General features: G+C 35.1%; 1 protein-coding gene across 1 annotated transcript in view; it reads right to left on the bottom strand.

The window, feature by feature from the left end:
* The window catches only part of VPS13A (vacuolar protein sorting 13 homolog A), a 174329-nt gene that overhangs the window by 43775 nt on the left and 116217 nt on the right, over window positions 1-14337 (bottom strand). The window contains exons 47-53 of the mRNA XM_080912186.1: window positions 11234-11516; window positions 9154-9549; window positions 8636-8740; window positions 8380-8526; window positions 4647-4775; window positions 4098-4231; window positions 1080-1209 (exon numbers count right to left, since the gene is read on the bottom strand). Coding sequence (XP_080768312.1) covers window positions 1080-1209; window positions 4098-4231; window positions 4647-4775; window positions 8380-8526; window positions 8636-8740; window positions 9154-9549; window positions 11234-11516 — 1324 coding nt within the window. The remainder of the gene's footprint in view (window positions 1-1079; window positions 1210-4097; window positions 4232-4646; window positions 4776-8379; window positions 8527-8635; window positions 8741-9153; window positions 9550-11233; window positions 11517-14337) is intronic.

Here is a 14337-nt window from a genome sequence, read left to right as displayed (position 1 = left end):
AACCCTACTAATCAGGAATTTTTAAGGATTACAATTGGGCTAATTGTATGAAATTTGCTTTAAAATCAAAATCAGATCAACTAATGCCCACATGGAAAGAAAATTTTTTAAAAATCCAACTAGTATAGGAGGTCTAAAGAAATGGCTACTAGTTAGAAGCTCATGACACTCTGGAGAAGGACACGGGTTCATTTCCCAGCATCCACATCAGACAACTCACAACTACCATACGCATGCAGGGCTGAAAGGATCTGAAGTCCATGGGAAGCTGTATGCATATGATACACATACATAGCTCTCAGGCACACACAAACACATAAAAGTAACTAAAGTCTAAAAATTATAAGTGGTATACAAAGACAAAGATACTCTAAACACAGAATTTCTTAATTAGTAACAATACTTTTTAACTGAAGAAAAGAATGGCAAGTAAAAATGCTAATAGAGGTGCTAGGATGCGAGTGGTCAAGAGCTGTGGAACTGGTGATTGCAGGACCTGAATTGATCATCATTTGATTTTACAGCTTACCAGTGAGAAATGAATTTTTTCTTTTTAGTTTAGGTACTGTACAGAGTGGAAATCTAGTTAAGGTGACTGTAAATTTAGGGTGTAAATACTTAAGAAATGAATGCTGAATGAAGAGCTCTTTAAGTCCATCATCTTTCCTAAAAGTAAAAACAGATGGATGATGAAGACAGACTTGTAGTTCTTGGTACTTTTGCAAAGGAACAAGTGTCATAGGACTCATTTTCACAAAAGCTCAAGGAAAGCCTGCACTCTGCTGCTTCCTCTAAATGCCCAGCTTTCGGACACCTTTGTATACTCCTTTACAGAGACAACAGGTGTTTACTGGCTCCCATTTCTACTTAGCTTCTGGCTGGAATTTGAAAAAGGCAAACCTAAATAAAACAGGTGAAAGTTCAAAACACCTTCAACTGCTTTTTAAAGTCTTCGCTAGCACAGAATAGCAAGCAAACAGCCCTTAATCCCTTAATTGCACAGAAGGTAAAAGAACATCTGCATAAGGAACAGAAAGGCAGCAGAGAACTCCATAATGACCAATACAGATAATACTTACATCCTTATGAGTGACTTCACCGTAACTTTGCCCACAACTCCACTTGAGCTTTCTAGAGCCCACTGGATCAGCCCATGTATAATAGACAGCTTTTCCAGGAGGAAGGGAATCTTCAATTTCACTGAGAGAACTGACATTAAGCAGTAAAAATATGTTACGTTAAATGCAGTTGACACATACATAAAAATCCTAAATAAGATTTCATCATTATACCATTGAGACTTGTAAAACTTTCTAGAAAAAAATTTTTCCTTATATGATGAAAAGGTAAGTCAGTTTCCTTTCAGAATGCTACATACACTTCTTCCAATGAAAAATGTATATCTAAGAAAACTATAACTTTTGAAGGGAAACATTTTCCCCCCTGAGGAAATAAAGATTTCAAGTATCTAAAGTTACTTTTGTTTTATTCTAAAAATAATAAAAAAAATTCTCATCCACATAAAATTGTAGATAGTTTAATTAGTTCTCATTTCTTAAGCTATGGGCTTGCTGTGTATACTGTGTATATGGGTAGTTTCTGGCACTTGACACAAATCGAGTCCCTTGGGAAAATGGAACCTTAACTGAGGAAGTCCTTGATCAGATTGGCCTGTGGGCATGTTTATGGAGTATTTTCATGATTAATGACGAATTGTGAGAGGGCCCAACCCACTGTGAGCAGGATGTCTTGGGCTGGTAAGAAATCAAAGCAAGCCATGGAGAGCAGGTCAACAAGCAGCATTTCTCAGTGCTCTGCGTCACTTCCTGCTCTCAGGTTTCTGCCCATTTCTGCTCTGACTTTTCTCAGTGATGAACTGTGAACAGGATGTGCAAGACAACTAAGTCCTTTCTTCCCCAAGTTAGACAGCTGAAGACAACAAGAGGAACCGCCATCCCCACTGGCGTTCCTCATATATCAGACAAAAAGACATCAAATGTAAATATGCTGATGACCAGGCAAATTTGGCTCTAAAAAAGTTAATGTTTGATTCATTGCAAAATATTATCATGCAAAAATTTAACCAAGTCTTATGTTTGATAGCAGTGTAAATTCAAAGAAAAAATGAAATTAAGAATGCTAAATGAATTTGTATACATGTTAAAAAGAGTAAATGCCAACACAGTGGAAGAAACCCTAGCAACCTTGCATGTAAAGGTACAATAAAAAATATGTTCAGTAATTACAGGATTTCAAGGAGCTTTTTCAGCAGTCAGGCCCATCTTTCAGGGAAACACCCAGGAAGAACAGAGGATGCTCAGGAAATGAAGACCTTAGTCTGTGTTACGTACAGTACAAGAGATAGCACTGAGAAGTGCTTACAAAGGCGCTCTAAAAACTTTTTTAAAAAAACAGAATTTCCAGTGTTAAAGAATTAAGAGCTGGGTCTATCAGAAGAACAGCATTACTTAAGCCATGAAAGCAAAGCCCTATCTTTCTGCCATGAGAAGACTGGGAAAAAACAAACCATCTCTGAAGATTAGAATGATGCATCTAGCTCATACTCAGTTTGTCCATATTTGATCTTAGAATGGCCTCAAAAACTCTGAAAATAAATTTTTGCTATTTATAAATTATTCAGTCTAAGGCATTTTTTATAGTAGCCAAAACATATAATGGTACAATTTATTGTTTCTATAATATGGATAATAACAACAAAAAGCAGGCTTGTCTTCTTCTCCAATCATGAACATGAGAGGCTAATGTGAAAGGTTTAGGTACTCACTAGCTGGACCCGAGATCCTAGTCAATGTTTTTGTATTCAATCAACAATTGGAACCATAAATGTCAGGAGAAGGGAGTACATGTAAGTGTACTGAGACTAACTAAACCAATAAAATTAAAAAAGTGCCAAGTCAAAGCAAAATCGAGGCAGCCTGTAGTCACTAAGTAGAGAAACACACAGCTATAGTAGCTTTACCAGCACTAAAAGACAGAGCTTCACAGAAAATCTAAATAAATGATGTTTTAATAGCAGTCCTAAACCACTGATACTTGGTTACAGTATTAGGGAAACATAGTAAAAACAAATGCTTGAAATTTTTGAAAAATTGGCCTATCACATTTTTAAAAACACATTTTAGGGCTTCAGTGATGGCTCAATCAGTAAAGTGCTTGCTACAAGTACTTAAAAGCATTCACCAGTAATCTTAACAACATAGGAAGCAGTGACTGGAAGATTCCTAGAACTTGATGCATAGTCAGTCTTGTTGACTCAATGAACTCCAGGTTAAGTAAGAGATTCTGTCCATAAGATGGAGAGCCAGAGAGGAAAATAACCAACATCTACAAATACACACTATATCACCAGTCATGTGCATATACAAACATGTTTATATACACATATAGACCACATAATACATGTGTGAAAAACCAAAGACTGAGATGAGACATAGAGAGACAGAAATATACACATACACAGAGAAATGAAGGCACACACACACACACACAAACACACACACACAAATACACAAATACATAAAAGAGACAAGACACACACACACACACACACACACACACACACACACACAGAAAGACAGACTCACAAAGACAGAGAGACAAGATAGACATACAGAGACAGAATAATTTATCTAAGTTTTGTGGTTCACACACATAATCCAAGTACTTTGTAGCCCCAAGGCTGGTGAATCTCCTGAGCTTGAAGACAGTGTTGACTCCATACTAAGTTCAAAGTCAGCCTATACTACATAGTGAGATCCTGCCTCAAATGTCACCTACCAGAAACAAAAGAAAAGACAATAGACAAAATTTGGAGATCTTTGACTGATTCTGATATATTCCTCACCAGACTGCACAATGACTAATATCTGTGCCAAGGACTGTAGTTCTTTCATGTTTCTTTGACTCATTTAAAAATGATTATAATTAGAAAATAAGCTCTACTTCTATATAATTGAATAAAAGGAATCATTTGAACGTAAACACAACAACACTAATAGCAAATTCTTAATGAACCATTAGAAGGAGTTGAGGCTTCCTCATCCGATGATGCCACAGTAGTGTGAAATTTTCCTTACCTTTGGTTGTACTGTACAGGGTCACTCTTGGTGTGATTTATTAGTAGAAATGTAGCTGCTCCATCATGGTAATCTGAAAATGTAATAACTGTAGAGTGCTCAGCCAAATTAACTTCTGCAATAACACCTCCAAGCTTAAAGGATGAAAAAATTTTTAATGTGATAATTTTGTTCAGAATTCTAACTGATAGCATTCAGTAAGAAAACTATTCATAAATTTATGATTTACTTTTTGTGAAGAATTAGAATACAATCCAGTCATTTGTCATTTCTACTTAACAATAAAACTCTATTATATGTAAGTGAAATTTCAGTATATTCCAGTGTTTACTCTAGAGACATGACCTCTAACTTTCTATATAACCAATTATTGTACAATTGTTTTACCCTTTTTTTCATAAAAATAATGATGATTAATTTTTAGTAAGGGAGAAAAATTATCAGAAAATTATTTGTTACAAAAAGCAAAGTGTAGCACTAATGTGTAAACATTAGTTTTTCCAATGATACACAAAATAATGATCATGAATATCAAGACAAAGCACTCACCTCATTATTCAGCCGCAGTAAAATACAACTATCTTGCTTGTTAAAGTATATCCTTTTCGGAGGACCTTCACTCCTCTCGACTTGAATAAGAAGAATATTGGAGGAATTCTCAGGCCAAAAGGGGATACACTAAAAATGTATTCCACATATTTAAGTAGGTCTCATCACAAATACTTAGGTCATTTAACAGCTTTAAAGAGTAGCAAGTAAACTTTAAACATGTCTGCCCACACTGCTGCCATCACTCCGCAACTGCAAGACTCAAAATAGAAGCAATACTCATAGAAATCTATTCCCAATGAGGAACTAAATATATTAAAACTGATATGCATTCTAAACATCTTCAAGCCTGGTGTTCCTTTAGAGACAAAGTTTCATACTGTGTTTTAATGTTTAACAACCTAACATGTAAAAATAATAATGCAGTGTTAAGTAGGGGAACTCTTAGGACTAGACAATTTGTGAAGGTTGTTTTTATTGGGGGCAGGGTGGGTTAGGTGCTTTTGTTTGTTTATTTTTGAACCTTAAAAAATCAGGATGTTCAAGGTTCTTCCCCATTTTTCTCTTCCATTAGACTCATCATATTTGGTTTTTGTGAAAGTCCTTGATAACACTTGGACTTGAGCTTTATATGAGGAGATAAAAATGGATCAATTTGCATTCTACAACATGCTGACTGCTAGTTGAACCAGCACCATTTGTTGAAAATACTGTCTCAAACCAAGTAAGTAAAAGATCTGTATGACAAGATCTTCAAGTTTCTGAAGAAAGAAATCAAAGCAGACCTCAGAGGATGGAAAGATCTTCCATGCTCATGGATAGGTAGGATTAACAGCAAAAATGGCCATCTTACCAAAAGCAATCTACATATTCATTGCAATCCCCATCAAAATTCCAACTCAATTCTTCAGAGAGATAGAAAGAGCAATTTCAAATTCATCTGGAATCACAAACAATCCAGGATATCGAAAACTATTCTCAACAATAAAAGACCTTCCCGGAGGAATCACCATCCCTGACCTCAAGCTGTATTACAGAGCAACAGTGATAAAAACTGCAAAGTATTGGTACAGAGACAGGCAGGTAGATCAGTGGAATAGAACTGAAGACCCAGAAATGAATCCACACACCTATGGTCACTTGATCTTTGACAAAGAAGCCAAAACCATCCAGTGGGGGGTTAAAAAAGGCAAAACAAAACATTTTCTTAAATCAAACCTTTTTCACAGGTCCCATTTAATTTTAAGGTAAAATATTTATGATGGTTATAAAAACCTGCATAATTACACTTTCTTCTCACTATGGCTTTATCTTCTAATCATTCACTCTATGTGATGATTTGTATGTTTGGCATGGGGAGTGGCACTACTAAGATGTGTGGCCTTGTTGGACTAGGTGTGTCACTGGGGTGTGGGCTTTAAGAGCCTCATCCTAGCAGCCTATAAGCCAGTTTTCTCTTTGCAGTCTTCAGATGAAGATGCAGAAATTCAACTTCTCCTGCACCAAGCCTGCCTGATGATAATGCCTTGGTGATAATGAACTGAGCCTTTGAACCTGTGTAAGCCAGTCTCAATTAAATGTAATCCTTACAAGAGCTGCCTTGGTCACAGTGTCTGTTCACAGCAGTAAAACCCCAACTAAGAAAAGCTCCAATAATATTGGCTTTATTTCCCCTCCAAACGTCAAAAACTCTCCTTCATTAGTGTCTTATTCTCGTTGACACTGTCTGTCATACTCATCCCCTAGATATCTATTAGAGACTCACTTTTGTCAAGTTTTGCTGGAGCAGATGCTAGAGAGGACACATGATGTTTGCAAAGAGCATAATATGACAGTAGCCACTCTGGCATTGGTTTACCTTGCTGGTCTTCATTGGGCTTTTAGCTGATCTTTGCAAAGATCATCATTTTTTGTGGCTTCATAGAAAAAAAAGTACCAAAGGACTTCTGTTGATAATTCTTGTGGCTTCTTGCCATTTCTGTGCACTCTTGTCAATTGGCAGAACCTCGTGGTTTCTCCTAAACTTAACTTCCACTGCTGATCTGGTGGTTTCCAGGTGGACTGGACTGCCTCTGCTGATTTGTGTGTGGTATAAGGAATTTCCTTAAAGAACTAATTCTGAACAGGTTCGTGTCCCTCTTTCTACTAACCTTTCATTCTCACTTACCTTTGGAGGTTAAAGTGTTTAAGAAACTTTATTAAAATAGGTTTTGAAAAACCTAAGCCTAAATATATCCATGCCGCTGAGAAGTCTATCTCATGGCCCCAAACCTATTTTTTCAGGTAAAACTTTTAGGCAATATGAAATCTTAACTTAGTTGACCTTAGAATGAAGCACAATCAATGTTTAAAGAGATATCAGTTTTAAGTTTTACTGGAAGTAGCATTAAGTCAGAGATATGTAAGTAATTCAGGAAAATAACTAGTAACTCATATACAGACATAGCCCTATATTAATAAAAGAATAAAGGCCTATAATGCAGTAGAGAAGAAAGACATGTTACCTCCAAAGAAGTGAGAGAGTCATAGCATAATTTTCAAGAAAACAGAAACTGAAGATATTGGTAGGAAAGATATGAGACATTAGAACCAGAACTTGACATTAAAACAAAACAAAACAAGAACTGCCATAACAGATAATGATTAAAACTTATGTGGACAAAAAAACTGACATCATTTATTTCAAATTCAACTCTAGTAGAAATTCTAAAACTTTAGGAATATGCCCTAGAATAGATCTTATATACGGGAAGGAGCCATGAACATAAATAATAAACACTATCTTACCATTTTAGAATGAAAGCTCACTAAATCTAGATAACGTATCAACCTCTCAGTTATCATTTAGAAAATACCTCCATCTATCTGACAAAAAATGCAAACTTTAAGTGACCCTTACCTTCTTTCAAGAAGCAAGTTTGACTTAGCATATATAGACATTCCCATCAGCTTCATAAAGAATATTAAAACTTTGCTGCTCTTGAATAATCTCTTATCTATACTTCTAGTTATTTGCAAATATTATTTACAAATGTCTACTCTGGTTATTTAGCCAAACTTGTTAGAACTGGTAGAGTCTATTGTTCTGGTTGAGTTAAGTAATCCTAGGGAGCAAATACACAGTTTTTAATAATTAAGTAAAACCTAGGAGAAAGTAAATAAAGTTTCATCGAAATTATGATGGTTGGAATATGCTTGGCCCAGGGAGTGGGATTGGGATATGTGGCCTTGTTGGAGTAGGTGTGGTCTTCTGAAGGAAATGTGTCACTGTAGAGTTGGTTGGGATTTGAGACCCTCCTCTTATCCACATGGGAGTTAGTCTTATCCTGTTTGCCTTTTGACCAAGATGTAGAACTCAGTTCCTTCTCCAGTACCCTGTCTGCTTGAACACCACTACGCTTCCTGCCTTGATGATAATAGACTGAACCTCTGAACTTATAAGTCATCTCCAATTAAAAGTTTTCCCTTATAAGAGTTGCGTGAGTTTGTGGTGTCACTTCACAGCAGTAAATCCTAACTAAGACAGAATTGAAAGAAAATTAGGCTACAGGAGAATTAAAACTATTATAAATTAAGGAATGTAACATTAAAAATAAAACACAATTAAAAGAAGTATGCTTTAATTTGCATACTTCCACTTTACAGTCAGGCTTCCCTGTGGTATTTTCATAGACTTCTATCATGTAAACAGCACACAGGAGTAGAATGTACTTTATGAAATTCATTTACGCACCTGCTCTAAGTCAAGAGAGAGCCATTTATCACTTCCTTCTTCTGCCACTGATATATGGTATTTGCTTTTGTTTTTAATCATATAAAAAGGAATGAATGTCACAATTCTGGTAATGTTAAAACTGCTGAGATTTATAGTGACACCAACCTATAAGCAAAAAATTAAAACTGCTTGAAAACCATTGTACACTTACAAAATTTAAGTATCTAACAGATACATTACAAATAAAAGTTTCTTTAGCATAGAAGACACTTACTTGATATTCCATTTTCAGACCCTTGCATTTAATGGCTCCATGACTACCAACAGTATCAATTGAAAACTGATCAGAAAGCTCACTATCAGTTATCATAAGCTGGACCTAGGGGAAGAATTTGAGATACATTACAATTTATATACCATCTAGCTGTGTGTTGTGTGGCAGATCAAACCCAAAGCCTTGCACATTTTAGCAAAAAAAAAATATATTAATAATGTAATGCATTTTTGTTAACATTAAAGGCTTACTGTATTTTTATGGTTAGATATTTCTGAGACAAGGTCTCTGTGCAACTCAGGCTAGATGTAACTTAGCAGGTACATACACAGACCTCACAATCAATATCCTCCTACCATCCTGATGCTGAGATTACCTGTAAATGGTACTCTACCCAGCTATGCTAACCCTTTAACCTCAAGTATTATTTCTGTTTAAATTTAAAATTTTATTCTTCAGAGTTCTAAAAACTGAAACAGAATGTTTAAAAAGAAAGAGTTAGAAAAAATAACGAATACCTTATTGTTGTTAAAAAAGTGGTTTGGCTGAAAGGAAAAGAGAACTGGCTTTTTATAATTAGGTGGATGCTTTCGGTGAATTCCATCTGCTTTGTACTGTAACATCCGGTTAGTTTTATTGACCATCCAGTATGGACTATGAAATGCCACAACAGTCTGACCAGTATTGTAAGCCATATGAATAGCAATATCCAAATCACTCTTTTCCATTTCTGTGAGACATGTAAAATTGATGAAATTGATGTCTTGTTGATTAGGTTTTATATAAAATTCACTTTTCCAATCATGATTAAGATAGTCAAGTAATTTTAAGTGTAGCTTGGCTTGGTCCATGTCTACATTATAGACCTGTGATGAATGTCCTTCGTTTAAAGTAAAAACCGTGTTCTCGATGCCCTGGAGTAAGAAAGCAAAACAAAAACCAAACTTAAACATGCTTCTGAAAAACAAACTTCCAAAAGCATTCATTTTTTTTGAAATACCACACAAAACTCTTTTTAAAATAACTATCAGACCAAGCCCTCAATGTTCTTCAAGCTGTAAACCTACCCCAGTGCTTGGTCTACATTTGGGCAATTGTACCTATAAAATGGCCTATGTAAGCTACAACGAAAGGCTAAGATTCAATGACACACGGAACTTCACAGCAAGATGTAACTATAATGCCAGTCAATAAAAATAAAATAAGCCCTAACTTATAAAATAAAATTGTGCAAGATTATTGTTATAATCCAAAAAGAGCATCACATATTGCCTGCCACTTTAAAACATACCCTTCCTCCATTATCAGGTGTTTACTATACATGGAAAAATCATTTATTTTCCTCCATTCAAACCTTCATTACCCAGCTTTCCTACCATTATGACAGAATTCCTTAAGTCTTAAGTAATATCAATTGTTGAACTTTTACACAGAGAAGATTTTCGCAAGACAATGATGGTGGATGGTGGTGTTGGTGTGCTAATGTGCCTATAAATGGCAACCATGTCCTTATAAAGCAAGGTGGTAAGTCCTCTTTTTACTTAACTATTTTAATTTTCCTATGACCTAACTACAAGTATTATCACTATTTCCATTTAATACAAGTATATAAATACAAAAATATATTCTACCTCAAAAGATATGTCAGTAACTGGTTAGGATATAACATCAAGTCATGATGGTGAAAGTATCAACGACTTATAATTATGGCAATATGTCATGTTAAAAACATAACCACGGATAAGTTAATTCCTCTTACTTAAAAATGCATCACAGAACTTTAAACATATTGTAACTCACAGAGTTAAATAAACCTACAGAGAATAGACAACAGTGAAGAGCTACTTTATTATATTAAGAAATATTCAAAAATATTTACAAAGAAATCTTAGAGAAAACACTGATTTAATCTAAAATAGACAGTACTTAGTAGAAAAAGCATTCTTTATAGGAAATAAAACTTTCTTTAAGACATGAATTGTGTAAATACTGCACTTAATGTCACTTCAATCCCAATCCCATGCTGGTTTGTGATTCATTAGCCACCATACTTAAACATGCAACATCTGAACTTCATACCAAAAGAAAGGACTCAAAGATAACTCTTAAAAAATTAAGTGGCATCTTCAGGGGTGATCATATGCCATTTATTGTACAGGCCTACACACTGTTGTACAGTTTACATACCATATTTGTACATAATTATACACAGTTAAATAGATTTCTAAGATAAATTAATAAAACATACTTTCTTTCAAATTATCTTTTTGAAAACGTTTAGTTTGGTTTATTGTGTGTGTGAAAGACAATGCTCACACACATGATGTGCACATGCTACTACCTATTGTGGAGGCCACAGGAAACTTTTTGTAGTTGGTTCTCTCCATCATGTGAATTGTGGACGTTCAACTCAGGTCATTAGGCTTGAAAGTCCTAAATTATCTCGTTAAAAACATTGAAATTTCCATTTGGGAAATGCCCATTTTAAAGTAATGCTGTAACCTCTGTTACAACTTCAAACTATTTTGTTTAGAACTTAAAAATAAGCAAGCTACAACAAAGTCAAAGACAGAACAACACTCAGAAGCTGGGAAGTACCTCAAGGTAATAAGCAATTTTGTAGGGCAGAAGATTCCGGATGAGGATAGGCGGCCACAAGTGCATTATATATGGTAAGTCCCAGCCATCTTCTGAATACACTGACAAGGAAGACAGATTATCCTTTTCTGGGACAATATTAATAACAAATGATTTCTTAGAGGGGTTAGTAGATATACATTTCTTCTTCAGAAGCTGTCCATCATATTTTATGAGTTCTTCAAAGTCAATTCCTTCACAAGGCTGGTAGTCCTCATCTTCTGGCTTCAAGGAAAGGTATGATCTGCATTAACAAATAAATACAATTTTAAAACATTTTAAAAGACCTTACATTAGGCCAGGTAGTGGTAGCTTGTGGAGGAGGTAGGGGCAGGGAGATCTCAGTTTGAGGCCAGCATAGTGCAGACATAGTCTGCAGTTCTAAGACAGCCAGGGCTACACGGGGAAGCCCTGACTCCAAACACAGACAAACAAAACAAAACAAACAAGTAACAACAAAATCAAACCAAAACACCCACCAAAAAAAACAAAATCAATCAACCACTACTACCACCACCACAACCACCAAAACCTTAAATTAGAATAAAACACTATTGCCTGGGACACTGAATTTCTTCAGTATTTCAGTAGTGAGTGTTTTCTCATGCTTCAGAACTATGCAATCAATGCAATTTTCCAGAGGCTCACCAAATTATTTTGACGATTATTATTACTACAAGCTGCAACATATGTACATTCAATATATATTTAAATTTTAATTTTTTGAAGAATATCGTGTGTAGTGTGTGCTTATATGTACGATGCATGCATTTACAAATGGAATGTGTGGTCCGTGTATGTATGTGAGGGTGCATGCATTTGCATGTGGAAACCGGGGTCTCTCTTTACATTTGGAGCTCTGGTTTGGCTAGACTGGCTGCCCACAAGCCAGTCACTTTTTCTGCTTTCTCAGTGTTGTGATTACAGACAAAATAATCTCTATCTCCAATTACTTTCCTAATATCTAGCCTTAAAAGTTTCAATATCTTTTCTATATTTCTGTATTATATGTAACATTATTGTAACTTAACTCAATGGGGCACATCGAACCTTCCACCCTATTGCCCTTTCTTGTGACTTCCAGATACTAGTGCTCTGGAGTTAGAGGTGATATTTAAATATGGTCTTCTGATACACATACTAAACTACTGACAACAGTTTATTTTGCCTTTTCTACCTTTATATTATCTCTATAACTTTAATCTACTTTACATTTTGTTTCTAGTATTAGATAAAAATTAAATCTCCTCAAATGAAGGCCAAAAAATTCATAGTTGGTCAAAGCATTGTTTATTTCATTATTTATTAATTTATATTAACTTCTGTGGAACAAAGTTGAAGCCTGTAGCCCTGGCTGGCTTGAAACTCCCTATGTATCCTAAGCTAACCTCAAGCTTATTGCAGCTTCTTGGCTCAAGTCCCAAGGCATGAGACAACTTGCCTGGATATCAAACACTTCTATTAAGTACCAACTGGAAGATAGAAGTGAAAATACAAAAATGCTCAGTCTTCGTTAGTTTGCTTTTCAATACTGGTAAGCTATAGAGCTGAATGCTACATAAGCTTTTATCCTCCAGTTCAAATTCAGTTCTTAAAGACATTGTTTATTATGATACAAAAATACATAACTTATGTCTTAATTTATCATAATTTATTTTTCTGGAAACATAGTTATATAGTTTAATTATGTTAAATATTTAAGATCATATACATCTCCCTTTTCATTTCATATTTTGTTCATTTGGATACTGCCCCTGTGTCCTATGGTAAGTCTGGCTATGGCTTTATCTATCTTGATAATGTTTTCAAAGAACTAGCTTCTGGTCTTGCTGATTTTTTTGTATAGTTCTTTTTGTTTATACTTGGTTTATTTCATGTCTGAGTTTGAATATTTCCTGCCATCTACTTCTCTTGGGTATATTTGATTCTTTGTGTTCTAGAGCATTCAGGTGTGCAGTCAAGCTGCTAGTATGTGCTCTCTCCAGTTTCTTTTTGGAGGTGCTCAGGCACTGCCTTCATTGTATGCCATAACTTTGGGTATGTTGTGCCTTCATTTCCATTAAATTCTAAAAAGTTTTAAATTACTTTATTTCTTCCTTGAACAAGTTATCATTGAGTAGAGCATTGCTCAGCTTCCATGTGTATGTGAGTTTTCTGCTGTTTTTGTTGTTACTGAAGACCAGTATTCGGTCATGGTGATCTGATAGGAGGCATGGGATTATTTCAATCTTCTTGTATCTGTTGAGGCCTGTTTTGTGGCAGATCATAGGATCAATTTTAGAGAAGGTGCCATGAGGTGCTGAGAAGAAGGTATATTCTTTTAGTGTGAAAGGTCCTATAGATATCTGTCAAATCCATTTGTTTCATAATTTGTTAGTTTCACTCTGTCTCTGTGCAGGTTCTGTTTTCATGCTCTGTCCATTGAAGAGAGTGGAGTGTTGAAGTCTCCTACTACTATTGTGTGTGGTGCAATATATGCTTTGAGCTTTAGTAAAAGTTTCTTGTATGAATGTGGGTGCCTTTACATTTGGAGCATAGATGTTCAGAATTCAGAGTTCATCCTGGTAGATTTTTTTCTGTGATGAGTACAAAATGTCCTTCCTTATCTTTTTAGATAACTTTTGGTTGAATGTCAATTTTATTTGATATTAGACTGGCTACTACAGTTTATTTCTTTTTTTCCCTCTCTTACAACTTTATTTTTTAAAAAAGAGGAATACATATACAGAATTTTAAAGGTTTTTTGGCATACCACTACATGAATATTTTTTGTCAGTACTTAATTCTTTCAGCGGTTTGATAGAATGCATTGAAATCCCACTATTTACCATAAGCATAAAGTACATGTAGGAAACGTAACATGGAAACAGTTTTCTTGGTGAGTATAGATTAAGCATAATGATCTTTGGATACCAAAAATTGCCACAAGGCTATATTCTTAGCTCTTGGATTATTAGTGATTTAAGGTCCAGGTGTACCACACTCTGAGAGGGTGCTATACATTTTTTTTTTCTAAGAAAGACTGAGGCTTTCTTTCTTTCTTTCTTTCTTTTGGCCTTTGTTTT

Source organism: Micromys minutus (genome assembly GCF_963924665.1).
Source record: "Micromys minutus genome assembly, chromosome: 2".
Classification (NCBI taxonomy): Eukaryota; Metazoa; Chordata; class Mammalia; order Rodentia; family Muridae; genus Micromys; species Micromys minutus.
Note: the sequence above shows the minus strand (reverse complement) of the source record. Positions and strands in the feature narration are given on the sequence as shown.